The sequence below is a fragment of the Babesia bovis genome, chromosome 2 (assembly GCF_000165395.2).
Source record: "Babesia bovis T2Bo chromosome 2, whole genome shotgun sequence".
NCBI classification, from domain to species: Eukaryota; Apicomplexa; class Aconoidasida; order Piroplasmida; family Babesiidae; genus Babesia; species Babesia bovis.
Genome location: NC_010574.1, coordinates 711,952 through 729,089, shown reverse-complemented (window position 1 = coordinate 729,089; position 17,138 = coordinate 711,952). Strand labels below are relative to the sequence as shown.

The following is a 17,138-nucleotide window of genomic DNA, read 5'->3' as shown; positions in this document are numbered from 1 at the left end:
CTACTATACAACGAAAGAACAAATACGTTATCAAACAGTATATTCCCCTGAAAAACACCAAACGCATACACTAAAGACCAAATTAGCAGCGATGTTGCCAACAGGCCGCATAACAAATAAATCACAACCTTCTACCCCTTCTACCACACTTCCTGCGGGTAGAGTCGGTAGGAATGGGTGTAACGTCCTCGATCCTACCGATTTTAAGACCAGAACGTGCAAGAGAACGTAGCGCAGATTGAGCACCAGGGCCAGGGGTCTTCGACCTTGTACCACCAGTAGCACGAAGCTTAATGTGAACAGCAGTAATTCCCAATTCTTTAAGCCTGGCAGCGACGTCCTGAGCAGCCATCATAGCAGCGTAAGGGCTGGATTCATCACGGTCAGCCTTAACCTTCATACCACCTGTGTTATAATGAAGGGTATTATATTGTATATAATATATAATAACATTCCAAGTAGTTCTAGTTCATTCCAAAACGCCACGATTTAACAAAACATACCAGTTACTCTAACCAAGGTTTCACGACCGGAAAGATCAGTGACATGGATGAAAGTGTCGTTGAACGATGCGAAAATGTGAGCTACACCAAAGACATGGCCACCCTTCTGCTGAGGACCTAGAGGAGTAGTAGCGACGGCGGGGGTAGATTGAGCAGGGGCGGCGGCAGCAGCAGTCTCACCGGTGGCCTCACCATCAGCGGCTACGGCCTTCTTGTTTGCCATATTGATCTGTTTAATGATGACAAGAACGAAATAAAAAGATCATACGACTAACGCGAATAAGAAGCTTTATGTATACTACCGTGGAATTTGAAAATATATCATCAAATTGGAACGACATATAACGTATAAATTACACATTGTATTAGGCTAACATGAAATTATATTTCAGAGACAGTGATGATTAAAAACAAGACGATATATAAAGAAACCCACCGACAGTTACTCCGCGTTATGTGGATGTGAGTCTTGAACGACAGAATTCTTATAATTATTGATTCCCCAAAAGACCACAATATATAAACAAAGCAACGAATAATGCTGTGCTTTGTGTTATAACGTCAAAGGTGTGATCCGCCATGTGTTGGACTATGCCCCCCACCTAAGGGTTCTTAAGTGAGGCAGAAGGCCTAATGAAACCCTAACAATGTAATACGTATAAAACCATATTGTTATGTTTTTGTATACATATATATCATATTAAAACTGTTTAAAGTGTTATTCTTGCCTTTATTTTCGTACCGCTTGTTTTCAATGGTCATGTTCTAATGTAGGTACATCATTAGTATCATATAGCACTAAGCCTGCTAAAAACATTAATGAATGGATATATTTTTATAGATAATCCATGATTGGTGCACTGTAGGTAGCATTTAATTACTGCTGATTAGTTTCAATTATACTGTGATATAAGTTACCTGTGGATCTGCACGGCGTCATTAGAGGTTCAAATTTTTTGGTATTCGTGCAATTTTTTACATTTCAATTATATGTTTTAAGTCATTATGTAACTGAAGGGAGGGATTTGAATGTACGTGATCTCATTAGCCACGGAGCCTTCCATTGAATAGATATTTAATTCTCTGTAGTCCACATTTCAATCTAATAAATACACATCGTTCAAAAATTTATTTTAATTATAATTGCGATGATTTTTTTCAGCTGACGAATGTCTGGAATCGACGTTGTAGCACTAATCAGTGTGTGTCTGATATGTTACCGACTTGAAAATCATTCGGAAGCATATAAACTATCTACAGTAAATTTATTTACAAGCAGTTCACCATACAATCATAACATTCGACTGAGTAAAGGAAGATGCATCAATAGATACGAAGAATGTATTAAATATTATTCGGTTTCTTTTCCTAATGCTGTTGATATTACCCAAAACGAATTGACTAATCATACAAATAATATACTATGCACTAAAGTACCACGCGAGAAAACTTATAGTACTTTCTGTGGAAGCAAAGTGCAAGAATCTATCTTAGATCATACAATGATTCCTATGAATGGCAAAAATAAGGATGCAATTGGTATGAGTTCTGACGATAAACCAGAGTTGGAATGTCACTCGCAGCATCATGACGATGAAGCAGAAAATGTATATAGTGTTTCTGAAAAAGAGGAATCTGGTATAACTACATCGCAAGCGTTGACCAATATAGTCATGACTGTTGAATATGATGGTGGTGAGTATAGCGGTTTTGTAGGACCAAACCATTTCTACAACGAAGAAAAGGCTAAAATGTTAGCTACTGTGGTAATGCCACGGACTAAACAAAAGGGTGTTCTGAAAAGTATCAGTAATGAAATTTCACGTGCCATGGCCATTATTCATGGATACATGCCTAAATCAAGAAAAAAGAAACGCACAAATTGTGAACCGTTGACGACAGAATTGGAAGAAAACAATGAGGATGATGTCCATTGTCCGGATACGTTGCCCCCTGAACGAAGATTTACACTTATAGCGTCAAGCCGTACAGACAAAGGTGTCCATGCTACAGAAACGGTAAGATTGCTTCCACTCTAATCTATATATATTCAGGCATGTCAATATTTGTCCTTCGACAAAGAACCGCCCTACAACGGTGATATTGACGCCATTATGGATAAAGTCAACAGGTTACTACCCGATGACATCAGGGTAACAGCAATGATACACGCCCCTACACTCGATGTAAGTCAGTCAAGAGAGTTTTGTGTGGTACTATTAAATACAAAGCGTTTTGCCTTCTATATATGTCATGGGTAGTATCACTCAGTTTGTACTACTAGATTTTCATAATCATTATCTGAATATTCTATAAAGAAGTTATTTGTCGCCATATTAATGCATCACAGTTCCACGTGCGTTTTGACAACCTCGGGAAGCATTATACCTATAAGGTGGACATATCAGAAACACCCAATATTTTTGAAAGAAAGTATTATTGGCAAATTATGAAAGATTCTCAATTCCGAAACACCCTAATGAAAAGTAAGTTACTTAAATAACCATTATATATCACAGAATACAACGACGTGAGACAGCATTTCTCATTCGAGAGTATGCAGAAAGGAGCCAATGTAATCCAAGGCACTCATAACTTTGAGGTATTAGTACAACTACAGTAGAACACAATGTACAGGGATTCCGTAAGAAGAGCAGGGGTAATGAAAAGGCATTAATAAAGGACCCCATCTGTACAATAGAAAGAATTGACATTAAACGTGACAGAGATGATGCAGAAAATAAATTTCATATCGCAGTTTATGGCAACAGATTCCTGTATAAGATGGTGCGCGGAATTGTTAGCCACCTAGTGATGGTAAGACTGAGTATATTTTTTGCATATCGATTCAGGTTGGTTATGGGATTCTTACTCCACGGGACATTGAACGCATACTCGAAACGGGTGAGCCTCTTTCAGAGATTCAGTATGCACCTAGTAATGGTTTATATCTTTCTAAAGTGATTTTTGCCTCAGAAGTAGAAGCTCTGTTAAGTGCTTCGAAAGAGAGGCGCATCAAATATCTCAAAGAGCTCTATAAGCCATCAAATACAATTGAACCTAATCTAGCCATCTAATATCTAATCGCTATTAACATTATTTTTTATGGGTAAAAATCCCATTTTTATTCTCCTCTCAATGTATATGTTTATGTCGGGTTTGTTCTATTAATGCCATATGGCTCTATTTTGTGGATTTGATTACCTATATAGTTGGAATATCTCAACATATGTCTACAGAGCGGACGGTGATCAATTGCATACTCATGAGTATCCCAAAACGATAGATTCATATGTTGCATTACCATTACCAATGTCTTGTGGGAAGTCTCATATAATCTCAAAGAAACACATAATTGCTTAATAATCCATACCTACCGCGAACTATATTCACTGTATAATCAACAATTTCTCCATTATTCAATTTATTGACCAATGCACCACTTGGTTTGGATGTGGTAATATAGTGATGGGTTATGACAATAAAAGGAGTAGTGCCGATTGACTTATCATCTTTCAGAATATCAGTATTTTTATCTATTTTGTAGTGTGAAAAGCTAAAAAGTCTACTCATCAATATGCATCGTGACCTTGATCACACAAACCCACGTGGCATATTTCAAATAAATTGGAATACATATCCTTTGCTATACATTTTCACTACTGCAACTCTTACATCTATCGTGTTATGTGATAATGATCAGTTTATATAGAATCCTATAAAAGTTGTTGAACGTTGGGCAAAAGTAGAGGTTCTAGGATTCTATCAAACATAGCGGTAATTCGCATCAACAGGATAAATAACACATCAGAAGCCATGGTACTATTATTATGATGGAAAATCAAAGTTTAAATAGGAACAATTAGAATATCATGCATTTAAGATATTAGGATTCCTGTTGTACAACTAGCCCAATTGAAACAGCGATATCAGCCAATGGCACGATCAAGTACCCATGACGTATAAGTTTTACTTCTGGATTCGCGATCAGAATCCGAATCACTATCACCTTTGTATTTTCCACCTGTAATCCTGGAGAGGAATTCACGTTTGAATTTATTGCCTGCTTTTTTAAGACTACTACGTTCTTCATCGTCAGAATTTGAATCTGAATCGGAATCGCTAGGACCTTCACGTCGTACGAGGAAACCACCATGTCCAGATACACTGTTCAAAACAACCTCTAGTGCATCCGCAACACGCGCCTCTACGCTGGCATCGGTTAAATCATACGACATGCCTTTCAATATCGACAATGCCGGTGTTTGCATAATACACTTTCCTCCAAAGTAGAGTAAAATAGAAGATGGTGGACAAGTGTTCTTACTATCACATTTAAGTATACGACTGACAGATCCAGTAGTAAATTTTATGGTTGGATACCTTCTTGCAAGCTCTATCCAGGCCCCTTGTAAGTATACAGATTCTTTACGATCGTCAACCAGAAGTACTGGGACGTATTTCCCGGCATTGGATAGAAGCTCAGGCTGTACATTGTTTGTATTATAAGTCCTTTCATCTGACTCGGCATTTTCAATGTCTACACCTTGGCCGATAGACCCATCAGTAGCTTTCGATGCGTTGGTAACCTCTTGTACAAAGGTATCGTCCGTGATAGCGACAGGTGTACCAAAAGTAGTCTGAGCCTTGGCATGTACCTTCTTTTTCCATGCTTCCAATCGAGCTTCCCGTAACAGCTCTAGTTCTGCAACCTCAACCATACGAGCATCGCGAACTTCATTGGTCTCTTCGGGTTCAAGTTTCGGCAGGTTTCCATGCTTGCGTTGGAGGTCATCCCACTCAGTAGTAATATTTGTTGGATGTGTAGTAGACATTGTGAAAAATTAATTAAAGTTTATGTGTACCAGTGTGTGAGGGATCTATGGCACGTATGCCTCTACGATGTCATTGACCTGGACGTCATTCCAACCATCGAAGATCATACCACACGATTGGGATTCCATCGCTTCTTCAACACTATTTGTAGTGTGGCGCAGTGAAGAAAGCTTTCCGGCGAATACTGGCTTGCCGTTTCTAACAACGCGAATGGCACTGTCTTTCGGTATGCGTCCGTTAATGACTACACACCCTGCAGCTTTTGTCTTGCGCACTGCATCAAACACCTTTAGTACACGTGCTCTGCCATATAAATCAGTTAGCAGTTGGTCACCAAGTTTATTGCGTAACAGTTCCAAAGCTTTGTCCATCAGTTCGTAGATGACATCGCTATTGACAACTGTGACACCTAGTTTTTTAGCCTCCGTCTTGGCATCAGCTTTCATTAGGCTGTCCAGTCCAAGGATTATCGCATTGGCATCATGGGCGTCGATAACGTCCGTTTTGTAAATAGGACCTACTGTGCCGGATACAATATCGTACATAGCAATAGTTCTCATACCTTCTACCTTCATCATAGAAATTGACCGTTTAACCGCATTTAGAGCTCCCTGCGTACCACCTTTTATCACCACTGGTATATATTTAATTCCAGATTCCTTTATAGGTTGTTCATGTAGTACGTTAAGGCCTTCCGTAATTTGCCGTTGCAATTCGTGTGCCTCTTTTATATCGAGCTCCTCCTGCACCTGTTGATCACATATCATCTTAGCGTAATTTTCATTTTCATATATAACGAAGGGGTCCCCTGGACATGGTAATATATCATCTTGAAATCCATCCACAAACACAGCTTGCGATGGTTTGGCTACTGTAACACGTTTCCCATCTGGTGTTTTCAGCGTCTTGATTTTCGCAATCGCCTTTCCGGATACAAAGCAGCTTCCTTTGGTCAGGGAGCCTTGTTTTATTATTGCCAGGCAATATGGCGATGCTCTTTGGCCTTTCCCTGCTTCAAGTACAAATCCTCTGCCGACCACACCAGGTGAATCAACAACCACGCGTTCATCAGTGGCTGCTGATTGTAGCATGATAGCATTTAGAATGGCTTCTTTGCTTGTGTCGGTATCTTGTTTTGATGATACCTGTACGAATTGGGTATCACCACCCAAATTTTCTATAATTACACCTTCTTCAGTCAACCTCATTGCCAACTCTTCTGTTTTGTCGTAAGCATTTGGCAGGTCACATTTCGTTGCGGCAATGATGAAAGGTATTGATAGTGACTTGCATAGTTTAATGCATTCAATGGTCTGTTCTTTTAGCCCTTCTATGGAATCTATCACTATTAATGCGATATCTGCGATAGTTGCGCCGCAGCGACGCATCGCATCGAATACTTCGTGGCCTGGAGTATCAATAACCGTCATTGGACACTTGTCCGTTGTTGTAAAAGACCGAACAGTCTGTGTTATTTGTCCGGGTTCATCTTGGATGTTATTAGTTCCTGTTAACATATCGAACAGCGCAGTTTTCCCATGGTTAATGTGGCCCATCAATACAACTACTGGTGGTCTTTCAAGACATATGACTTCACATTTCCCCTTGAGTTCTTCTAGCTCCTTTTGCTGCACATGTTTGTCAATATCGTTAAACTCCGTACGTTCAGCAACAAAATTATAAATGCTTTTTGCCAGGTTTACCGATAATTGTGCATTAGCATCGATAGGCGCTTCTGCTTGAAGTATTAAAAACCTTAAAACGTCCTTAAGCTTCCCACCTATACGCTTGGTGAACTCGCCAATGGTCAATGGTGAAGTGGCTGTTGGCAAGATTGAATACAACGCTTCATCTGCATCATTTTCAGGACGCTGGAATATTGGTTGTGAATAATGGTCATTAAATCCATATCCACCTTTATTTTGGTAATTATATGCGTTCATCACAAATTCTTTGTCATATTCACATGGTGCGACCAATTTTTTGATCTCGGGGAATTTATTTGCCCATTCAAGGCGTTTTGTTGAATTCCATGGAACGCACGAACGGTATGTAAAGTGATATGGCAAAATGGGTTGTCTTGTTAAATGCAACTGAATTCGTTCACCTTTTTCAAGGAAGTCTTTAAACGTATACATTTTGTTATCCAGCATAGCTGTGCACAACTCGCAGAAGTACAGTAGCGCAACATCGTCACTTTTGTCTAGACTCAATATAGCTTGATTCCTATATATCATTAATGGCATCCCCCAAGCTGTATCGTTTTCATGGTATACGTATGTATTATTCTCCCTTTGATGATATAGTTCCACAATTGGCCTTCCTTTATCGTCAAACTCTTGTGGCCATTTTAACTTAACTTGTACGATACGTTCGGGTTTAAAATGGGTTCTCATCGTAGGTACACTGATTTCTGGAGGTGCGCCATCTGATACCATGCAGCACTCCACCATTTTGTCTACTGATAGTACCACTGCGTGTATTGGCGTCATCCAATGTTGAATTACTGCAAAGAAAGGCTCTCCGTGTTTAAGCTTATCAGTACCAGGCCATTCTTCATCCGGGGTATGATCGTTCATCCAAATTATATCCTTGTAATGTTGAAATGCTGCAAAATAGTTTTTTACCACTGTAGTGCGTTCTTCTCTCTTTGATATTGTAGACTCACTCACATAAGTTTGCAGAAGTTCGCTTCCATATACACCACCAGGTACACTTTTATTATATTGTGTATTCTTTTGATGGTGTTGTTGTTTGTTACCACTTATTTCGGGATACGGTGCAGCATGTTGATGTTGGTATTGTCTAGTGGATTGCCACATGTGTGCTCCACCATTAGTTAATGCAGTACTACCGTAGCCATACTCTACATCAGCGGATCCAGCTGATGGGTTATAGCCGTATGATCTGTTATCTGGTGGGAAAAGTGGCACCTGTGCTGGACAGTATCCTGGCATCCCCTGATATCCATATCCAGGGTACCCCGAGTTAGCATACGGCATTTGAGGATAGATTCCTCCATAGTGCATCATACCATCATAATAGTAATTATTATAACTTGGGTTATAATATCCCCTATGATGTTGCCAATCTTGCCCATTCGGGGGCATATGATTTCCAGGATGATTGCCTGCGTCATAGTAACCATGGAAGCGGTTATTATAAAGAGGCTTATTGGTACACGTTGGCGATAGAAGATGACTTATCCCATTCGCACCTTCCACATTTGTAGTAGAATTCCATAGGAAGGCCCGTTTTAGAGTCGACAATGCACCAAAAGTTGCATTATTAGACAGTCTACCCTCTAGGAACAACGGTCTTCCAAATCGAACAGACTTTATGCAATCATTGGTCAATCTAATAGCGAGTGTTATATGATTAATGTATGTAAATACAAACAGAAGCCCGGAAAGACTACACATATGAGCTTGCAGCTTATCTAACATAGCCCATACGGCATTTGTGCCGCTTAGTTTTCGACAAACGGTGTCTAACCATTTAAAAGCGTATGAAAATATTAATTTATATCTAGAATAACCTTGTTAGCATTTAACATGGTGTCAAGTTGTTACACATTATCACAATTAATGGATACCGCACAAGGGCATTAAACTTCATTACATTATGCTTTAGCCAGGATATTATCATTCCTATCTTGTAGTAATTTCAGCATGTGTTTTAGCTGCAGAAATGTGTCATTATAGGTGGATTCAACTACCTTTAAGTGGGCCATTGTTCCTGGGCAAAGGTCTAAGGCAAATGGTACGTTCATTGCAAACCGTTGTCCTTGCACATTGTCGATTGTTTCGATGAGATTTACAATCAACTCCTGTATGTTTCTATGATGCTGCCTAGAGTCATAGTTATTCACCACGGTATATAGCATTCCTAAAATCAGGTCAAGACATTCATTTCCTAACAAACCCTTCAACAGTTCAAACCTCCAATGGCCTCTTTTTTGTAATGCACAAAGTGTATTAAATGCATTGTCGAATGTATGGACATCATTTCTCCTATTTTGTAACTGAGTCAATAAACATTAACTAATACCTCTCAGACTCGTGTAATAGTGATTCCATGAAAGCTTTGGCGTGATTTGTGGAATCAGTGTCAAGCTGATTAAACACTTTGCAAGTGGATTGGAGTATTCTGTAGATATGTTTGGAATGAAACCCTGGTCTTACCTATGCATATGATCAATGTTGAACATAGCAGGTCTTTGCGATAATGTAAAATAGAACTTAGACAACAGAGAGCTGATTTCTTGATTGAACCCCTGTATAAATTGACGATTAGTAGGATAGCACCTTACATAGTACTTTTGCATCGGTATCAACCATTCAGCGAATAACGTAACATCTTCCGGCGTACCACCACCCTGCGTTTTTGTGATACGTTTCAATAATTGTAATTTCTTACTCATACTATATTCAACATACCTGCTCTACATATCTGACTGTGATTTCGGTAGCCAAGGGAAGGTTCAATATTCTGTCTCTTGTCACAGCACTGTCTTCCTTCGTGAATTTCTCGTCATCATACGCCTTTATGTACTTTATGTGTGATTTGAAAAATATTGTACAGTCTGACGCTGTCATGTGCGATAATTGAGTAGCCAGTAATCCCATACAAAGGGTATATAGATTGATGTTGTAGTATTCATTCCTGAGTGACTTTAGAATCCTGTAATTTCGCTTACACTAGAAAAGCCTTGTATAGTAGTAAAACGTCATTCGCTGTAGACGAATCTAGAAATGACTGATAATGTCTTCCCGTCCCGCATTCATGTAATAGGAACGATGCCACCTGTTAATAGTTGTTCAAGTATCTTCCTGCTTACACACCTCCTCTACAAAGTTGTGGCATTGTATACCACAGTTCTTGTGCGCAAATAGCGAACGAATGATACCAGTGATCCTGTAGATTTTATTCATACACACCAGATCTATTACCTAAGGTCCGGAAGCACTGCCAATGCCCTGGAAACACAATGATTCAGAAATTTATCTACGTGTTGATCGCGTTTACGTAGATGAGCTGCATCTTCCAGCGCTTCAACGACCTTTGTGGCGCCATAAGTGCTTACTCGCGGCAAATGTTGTCGTACCAAAATAGGCAACTGCTTTACGAAAATGCGGCTCATATGATTTTCGTGAAGTATATCTATTTATGTAATTAAGTCGCCGAGTTGTTTACGGCAACTCATTTTAACGTACGCTAAAACACTTCAATTATTTACCCGATCATTGTTAGACATGGGACTCTAGATTCAATAATCACGTATCGGAGATATGGATTATAACATCAACGTTATGTTCAGGTTTACTGGGCAGGGATTTCAATCTCGCCGCTGTCAATCTTCTCTTGGAGCACACGGGGCTTTTCATTGTCCACAGTGCAACCAATAGCGAAGCAGGTACCCAAAATCTCTTTAACGGTACCAGCCAAAGTCTTGGCCATAGAATTCTCCCTCATAGTACGAGCTACTGTCATAAGTTGTTCCCATGTCAGGTTACCACTATGCTTAATGTTCTTAACCTTCTTACGATCACGTGGTGGTTCCTTGAGCTCTTTGATCAAGAGAGCAGTGGCCGATGGCTTAACTTCGATCTTAGCCTGCCTGTTCTGGATGGTCAGCTTAACGGTAACCTTGATTCCTTTCCAGTTGGAAGTCTCCTTGGCGATATCATCACCCACCTTCTTGGGAGACATACCAAGAGGACCCAGCTTAGGGGCGAGCACAGATGAAGGTGCTACTTCACCACCGAGCTGACGGAGATATACTGCTCATCGATAAACCACGTCGAAATAAAGACCTACCATAGACGATTTGATTTGGATCGGGTTTCTTCGCCATCTTAATATATTTGTATGCGAAAAGTCAAATCTAAAATGATATTAGTGATATATTGATGTCAATGGATCAACAATAACCATAACGCAAGGTGGTCACAGGAGGTATATGCCTTCTTCCAACCAATGTTCTAATATAAACAGAGATAATTTTGTATTCAAAAATAAATTAACACAAGCCTGGGGTGTTAATTCGTCATTTACAGTGCCATTGGCATGGAAAGGCTCTCCCAACCACATATATAATTACACCTTGGGCAAACTTACGGTTCAAAATGATGGCGATATATATCCCTGAGTCGATTTAATGAGATAATAGATGCTCCAATACTCAGGTGTTGACTGGGGAAGTGTTTTTACGGTCTTTTTTCTATGCCAGGAGATGATCCCCATCAACGGCTAGGGGCGATCCACCTCTGGTCTGTGTATGCCACCATTGGTAATGATGGACGAGTGTTACATATATCTTACATCAAGGTGATATATAAATGTATTTAGGGTTACAAAGGCTGTTATATGCTCTCGCACATAAACATGGATGTCACATCGGTCGCGTTAGTCATTGTTACCGACGATACATAATTAGCTTTATGTTTTATGGATCAATCTACTGACAAAGTGAATTCATAGGTAATATTCACATCTGTGGGAGAGCTATATAGGTTCTATATTGCTTATCCCGGGAACTGTTGGGAGTGTCCAATCCAAATCTGGTCAAACTACATTTATATATTACTTCATTGTTTAGGACACTATCCTCAGTATTGGACGTTAGTGTTCCACATTGATGGGCCGACTCCAGCCCCTCCCTGGGGGTACTGGTATCCTTGCTGTTGGTTTTGGTTGAAACCTATACCTGAAAATAGCTGTCCCGGGTTTAGTGTTTGTTGTGCAGGGGCAGTTCCAGGTTCCATAGGTGCTGAAGGCTTCATTGGGTTGTATGCCATGGGATCTCTGAAAGGGTCCATATCATTCTGCTTGTTTTGCAGATGTGCTTGCAACATTTTTTGGATGCTTCTTGTATGTCTCCAGTGGAAAAATAGTGCGCTTAGTATTAGTACCAAACATCCACCTACAAATAGCGCGGATGCTACATAGCTAAGCTTCATATTTGGTCCTACCGCTGGAAATGGTATCTGTATCGATTGGTCTATACAAATAACGGAGACCTACCTGTTGTTGACTGCATATAGTTTTCCACAGCGCATTAGTGTAAAAATTCCATGAATAAGTAGAACAACCACCAATTACAGCGGCGACTACCCATAATCCCTGGTGATTTATAACGACGTTAACGATGAACTTACGCCTGACACCGTCATGTCAGCATCGAAAAGGATGTACCATCCAACTCCCAGAGCAGCTAGTACACAAACGAGAATTAGGATTAGACTCAGCTGCAGAATATTGGAGTTCCAGTATATGAACGTACCAGATTATTGATTTTCAACATCTTTTCATATCCTTCCATGCGTACGATGATAGCATTTCTACAGGCAGCGGGGCAGTAGCTTCCCTGGAAGCTGCGATAAGTTCCTTTACCGACCATTTCGTTATGTTGTATAGCGGTATAGCCCTTTTTCTGTAAGCGGCATTGTATTAACGCAATTCCCAAAGCCTACCTTCACACTTTCTACCTTTTCGGACCACGTTTGTATAAAACCTCCATTGTTAAAATTGATGAATTGAAGGCCGTATCTAGTCTCGCCGACAACATGTTGCCTTCTAGTACCGAGATGCATATAACTGTAGGCTGTAGCATGTTATAAATGGTTATACATATGCATACTCACCGATAGGTTTAGATATGCGCCAGTGTGGAGTATATATAATGGTAGAATGTATGACGATACCAGAGATGGTCATTAGCATAGCTAGAATCCAGCAAAAGCTGGGTATATGTGTAGAATATGTGCCAACATTGGCATTATTCTTGTGCTTAGACTTCATTGACACTTTCTTCATTTTTATAGGACGATCATACTATGTTCATGCTGTGTCGTAGCACCGACATGAGTAGTTGCTTTTGTTGGCAAGCAAAGCCGTCGCTTTCTTTCGCGATACGGCTAATTTCTGTTGCCTTCTATGTGAAAAAGTATATATAAATGTCTTATTATGTCATTACTACATTTTACGTGATGTGCACTTGCAGGCAGATACACCCCGCGACGTTATCTAGGTTAAGCCAAGGATTCCATAAAAAAGCGAAGCATCATGTTTATTAAATTGTATAAAAATTATATATAAATATTATGGATGCATTTTCAATGATAATATGTTCTTGTTGTATTAGGTATGCGTATAAGTTTGCCGCCGTTACATTCAGTTGACCTTCTGATACCATAAACACACTTATAACTACAAACAAGCTACATTAACGCAATGTGTGCTATGTTACACCGTTATGGTGTGTTTTTGCAGCCATTACTAGTTTACACCTGACTCTGTGCATAGCTTTTGCATCAAAGCCAAGAATTTAGTCACGTGGAACAGATGTGCCTCAACAGTATCAATCTTCTTCCTATATGCATTGCCCTCGACATCCTTTTTACTTGATTGTACGAAGTAGCTGTGGAATATGCGGACCTTTTCATGCTCCAGGCGTTCCAGTAGGTTAGATGCGAATTTGAACGAGTTCTTCATTAGTTGTATATGAGTCTGTATGTTACTTACATTCTAGTATGCAACATACCATATCTATAGTTGACGAAAAGGATAGAACGTGGCGATCGTTAGCGGCAGCAGGTGTTACTGGCACTCCAACACCATCCGTTTCATGGTGTTTTGCGAATCCATGTAGTGTTAATTGGTAAAGTATACTCCTTGCCGTTTGCATGGATACCAACGCACGCGTGCTAACCTTTGGGGCATCAAACATCACGTTATTATCCGTATCCACTTCCGATACCAGGAGGTTCCATACACGTGCTGCTTTGGAGCCGCAAAGCTGTCTTACGCAACTGTTTGTCAGTAATTACTGCTGGTCTACGACTTACCCGAATAATGCCTTTTTACGTAACATACGTTTTGCCTTTTCCCAATCTAGATAGTAGCTTCGGGTGACAGCTTCGTATTGTACCAGGTTATCTGGATGTTTGTTCAACGCGTTCAGCAGTCTTACAACCTGCTCTCCTTTAGCCTCCTGGTTGAATTCCTTTTGCAACACATTGAGGACGCTATTCTCTAATTTCGCGTGGTCAACCGGCATAGGCCACTTATCCTCTTGGTTGTCCATCAGCACTTTCATGATGGCACGTACCATTGGCATATCACCAACTCTCTTGCATACAAGACTCACAATTTCATCCTTTAGTAGATGGTTAACTATGAATTCTACATTCACTCGAAGAACAGGCCCGTCAGCCCCTGTGAGCTCAGCGCCCTGCATAACGTGATATATGGCAGTGTTCATTGCTGCCAAGGGATCATTGGCATCATGGCCCCTGATGTTGACCTCTACTGCGGTCATGCGATGGTCGAATGATTCACAAATCGTTAGGTAACCTGCTTGTTTGAGCATGGCAATAGAAGCCATGAAATCGTTGGACGTAATCCCCAATGTGTTGGTGCACATTTCGCCAAGGCGGCGTTGCGATATAGTGGCGCATTTTGCAGCCAGAAGAAGGACATCGTAGCATGTATTACCTAACTCCTTCTTGGCCATAAGACACCCGAAGGGTAGAAGCGGGTACATAAGGGCTCGGTTACTGTTGATTGTGTACACCGGCATTAACGTCCGTCTTCCTCCACATGGTTGCATTTGTACGCTATATTCAGCAAATCCATGATGTATCAGTATTATTAGACTGTTTCTAATGTTCTTGAAGTCGGTGTGCGAGTTACTCATGAGCCTTTGCAACGGCACATGGCCACGCAAGAGCAAGGCAGCTCCGACCTTCGCTACTTTCCTTCCAAAATAATACTCTAGAAGCCGAAGTACAAGTTCGTACTCCGTAGAGTACATTGTTGCGATTTTCGAAAGGTACTGCTAGCGTACCCTGTGTTTAGGCATCATTAACATTGGCGCGACATTATGATCAATGACACCACAACTTGACTATGCGATCTTTCCCACCTGTATATTCGTTATCTAGATGCCACATGAAATAGTAGACACTTGATATGGTCCATATAGCGTGTAAGGATCACCACCTTGGTGGCATACACCAAGACAGATTCGTACGGAATTAAGCCTTTCGATGTGTATCGCCACTTGGGGTATGGTATCTATGTTATACTCTATTATTGGCTTACCTGAGGCCACTGTGCGTCCGCAGTTACTCCAATCGAGCGTATATACTTCATCGGCGTGACCCGGAAGGTCGAACTTGAGCTTGCCGGTTTCTGCATCCCACAATTTCAGGGTGGTATCTGAGCTACATGATATCAGCAGGCTTCCGCAGCAGCTCCACGCTATGCGATATACTCTTCCTATATGTCCCCGTAATGTGCGTAGGTATCTTCCTGTTATACCACACCAAATACGTACTGTGCGATCGAAGGATGCCGATGCAAATAGCCGTCCATCTGCTGAGAATGCCACGTGGTTGATAAGCTGTTGGTGTCCGGTGAGTCTGTGTAGCGGTTTGCGTGATTGTTGATGCGGTAGCCATATGAACATGGTATTATCATCAGATCCTGACAGTAGTCGTTCTTGACCTGACTGGGCGGATATGGCTTCCCTCAAATTCGTCACTCACCTCTTTTATAAACTTGTTGTACACTACTCGTGATTCTTCTATCATTTCCCTTAGGTTCTCAAAGTGCGTTCGTCCTCGTTCAAAGTTCATCGCCGTAAATGGTCCTGATTTTATTGTTCTATATGTATTTGACGTCAGGGTATTAATCCAGTGCCCGTGACCCTTCAAATCCTTCACTAGACCACCTTTATCGGTATCCCATACCTTAATCAACGTATCTCTGGAAGCACTGAACAACCAATTGGACTTTTCTCCTGACCATAAAACTTGCGATATACCTCGAGTATGCCCACTAAGCGTACGTAGGCACTGTGCCACTTTAACATCCCATATTTTAATGCTAGAATCCATGCTTCCACTAGCTAATAGCGGATATGCGCGCACCTGGAGGTCTATGTGATGCAACGGCTGCCATGCTAACGTGGTTACGCCTTTGGTATGACCCGAGAGTGTAATGTGATGTGATGATAAGCTGTCCGGTTCCCATATGATAACCCGGCCATCCATGCCTCCAGATGCCAACCTCGTGCAATCTGGAGACCACAGTACGCACATGACCCAGTTGGTATGTCCCTTCAGTGTTTTTATCGGTGTTCCAGTCTGTAGGTCCCATATCCTAACGGAGGAATCACCTGATCCCGTTGCAAGCAATTTGCCATCAGCGCTAAAGTCCATACACAATACAGACTCGCTGTGTCCTACAACAGTATGTGTAAAGCATGTCTGTACATACCTTCCAGCGACGATGAGCACCTGGTGATCGGTCTGATTTTATAAATTGACAGTGGAATGTACTTAATATTCCATACACCTTCTCCTGAGATTTGCCCGCCCACAGCTTGGAGAGCGGCTTCAAGTGTCTTATTGATCTCTTGGCTATTCTCTAAAATGAATGTATACCTAACATCTTCGTTATCTGCGCCCTCGTTGTCTTCACTAGTCAGCAGTGTCCTTAGTAATTCCTCCAATCTATCTCTAGACAAGTGTACTGGTACTGTCAAAGTTGCTCCTAGTACTGTGTCATTCACATCTCGGAATTGTACGATAACCTGTGCAGTATTAAACATGGAATGGGTATTAATATACAATACAGCCACTTGATTCACTCCTGTAGCACAATAGCAACACATTCGATATTCTATCTTTACATATCCATTACCTCGGCATCAGAAGGCATTGTGTTATGCGCTTCCACAGAAGCGTTGTCGTTGGCGTCCATCGTGACACCTGTAAAATACTACACAGT

General features: G+C 40.9%; 9 protein-coding genes across 9 annotated transcripts; 1 reads left to right on the top strand and 8 right to left on the bottom strand.

The window, feature by feature from the left end:
* Positions 1-66: 66 nt before the first annotated feature.
* Positions 67-1,080, bottom strand: BBOV_II003160 (putative 40S ribosomal subunit protein S14). Its single transcript, XM_001609789.2, has 3 exons — positions 940-1,080; positions 504-732; positions 67-405 (listed from the first exon to the last, which is right to left on the bottom strand). The coding sequence occupies exons 2-3, from the start codon at positions 724-726 to the stop codon at positions 122-124; spliced, it is 507 nt and encodes a 168-aa protein (XP_001609839.1). The 5' UTR covers positions 727-732; positions 940-1,080; the 3' UTR covers positions 67-121.
* A 525-nt stretch (positions 1,081-1,605) lies between these two features.
* BBOV_II003150 (tRNA pseudouridine synthase family protein) lies at positions 1,606-3,600 on the top strand. The gene is made up of 6 exons (XM_001609788.2): positions 1,606-2,521; positions 2,558-2,689; positions 2,854-2,989; positions 3,023-3,105; positions 3,141-3,320; positions 3,356-3,600. Exons 1-6 carry the CDS (start codon positions 1,673-1,675, stop codon positions 3,578-3,580), a joined length of 1,605 nt encoding a protein of 534 aa, XP_001609838.2. The 5' UTR covers positions 1,606-1,672; the 3' UTR covers positions 3,581-3,600.
* Positions 3,601-4,392: 792 nt separating this feature from the next.
* Positions 4,393-5,368, bottom strand: BBOV_II003140 (uncharacterized protein). Its single transcript, XM_001609787.2, has one exon. It carries the CDS (start codon positions 5,336-5,338, stop codon positions 4,433-4,435), a length of 906 nt encoding a protein of 301 aa, XP_001609837.1. The 5' UTR covers positions 5,339-5,368; the 3' UTR covers positions 4,393-4,432.
* On the bottom strand, positions 5,344-8,571 carry BBOV_II003130 (Elongation factor Tu GTP binding domain family protein). Its single transcript, XM_001609786.2, has one exon. The coding sequence runs from the start codon at positions 8,447-8,449 to the stop codon at positions 5,384-5,386; it is 3,066 nt and encodes a 1,021-aa protein (XP_001609836.2). The 5' UTR covers positions 8,450-8,571; the 3' UTR covers positions 5,344-5,383.
* Positions 8,572-8,912: 341 nt separating this feature from the next.
* Positions 8,913-10,546, bottom strand: BBOV_II003120 (uncharacterized protein). The gene is made up of 10 exons (XM_051767403.1): positions 10,292-10,546; positions 10,184-10,256; positions 10,039-10,145; positions 9,779-10,004; positions 9,652-9,717; positions 9,524-9,615; positions 9,390-9,488; positions 9,264-9,352; positions 9,058-9,227; positions 8,913-9,021 (listed from the first exon to the last, which is right to left on the bottom strand). The coding sequence occupies exons 1-10, from the start codon at positions 10,480-10,482 to the stop codon at positions 8,962-8,964; spliced, it is 1,173 nt and encodes a 390-aa protein (XP_051623144.1). The 5' UTR covers positions 10,483-10,546; the 3' UTR covers positions 8,913-8,961.
* Positions 10,547-10,582: 36 nt separating this feature from the next.
* Positions 10,583-11,549, bottom strand: BBOV_II003110 (putative 60S ribosomal protein L12 protein). Its single transcript, XM_001609784.1, has 3 exons — positions 11,460-11,549; positions 11,160-11,226; positions 10,583-11,122 (listed from the first exon to the last, which is right to left on the bottom strand). Exons 2-3 carry the CDS (start codon positions 11,194-11,196, stop codon positions 10,662-10,664), a joined length of 498 nt encoding a protein of 165 aa, XP_001609834.1. The 5' UTR covers positions 11,197-11,226; positions 11,460-11,549; the 3' UTR covers positions 10,583-10,661.
* Positions 11,550-11,929: 380 nt separating this feature from the next.
* On the bottom strand, positions 11,930-13,307 carry BBOV_II003100 (Chromatin-linked Adaptor for MSL Proteins (CLAMP)). The gene is made up of 6 exons (XM_051767936.1): positions 12,986-13,307; positions 12,815-12,945; positions 12,625-12,774; positions 12,500-12,589; positions 12,366-12,464; positions 11,930-12,328 (listed from the first exon to the last, which is right to left on the bottom strand). The coding sequence occupies exons 1-6, from the start codon at positions 13,155-13,157 to the stop codon at positions 11,951-11,953; spliced, it is 1,020 nt and encodes a 339-aa protein (XP_051623143.1). The 5' UTR covers positions 13,158-13,307; the 3' UTR covers positions 11,930-11,950.
* Positions 13,308-13,576: 269 nt separating this feature from the next.
* BBOV_II003090 (RNA polymerase III subunit RPC82 helix-turn-helix domain family protein) lies at positions 13,577-15,199 on the bottom strand. The gene is made up of 3 exons (XM_001609782.2): positions 14,189-15,199; positions 13,885-14,152; positions 13,577-13,850 (listed from the first exon to the last, which is right to left on the bottom strand). Exons 1-3 carry the CDS (start codon positions 15,154-15,156, stop codon positions 13,620-13,622), a joined length of 1,467 nt encoding a protein of 488 aa, XP_001609832.1. The 5' UTR covers positions 15,157-15,199; the 3' UTR covers positions 13,577-13,619.
* Positions 15,200-15,210: 11 nt separating this feature from the next.
* Positions 15,211-17,121, bottom strand: BBOV_II003080 (WD domain G-beta repeat family protein). The gene is made up of 5 exons (XM_001609781.2): positions 17,052-17,121; positions 16,626-16,941; positions 15,893-16,590; positions 15,447-15,855; positions 15,211-15,267 (listed from the first exon to the last, which is right to left on the bottom strand). The coding sequence occupies exons 1-5, from the start codon at positions 17,109-17,111 to the stop codon at positions 15,230-15,232; spliced, it is 1,521 nt and encodes a 506-aa protein (XP_001609831.2). The 5' UTR covers positions 17,112-17,121; the 3' UTR covers positions 15,211-15,229.
* Between the last annotated feature and the right edge of the window lie 17 nt (positions 17,122-17,138).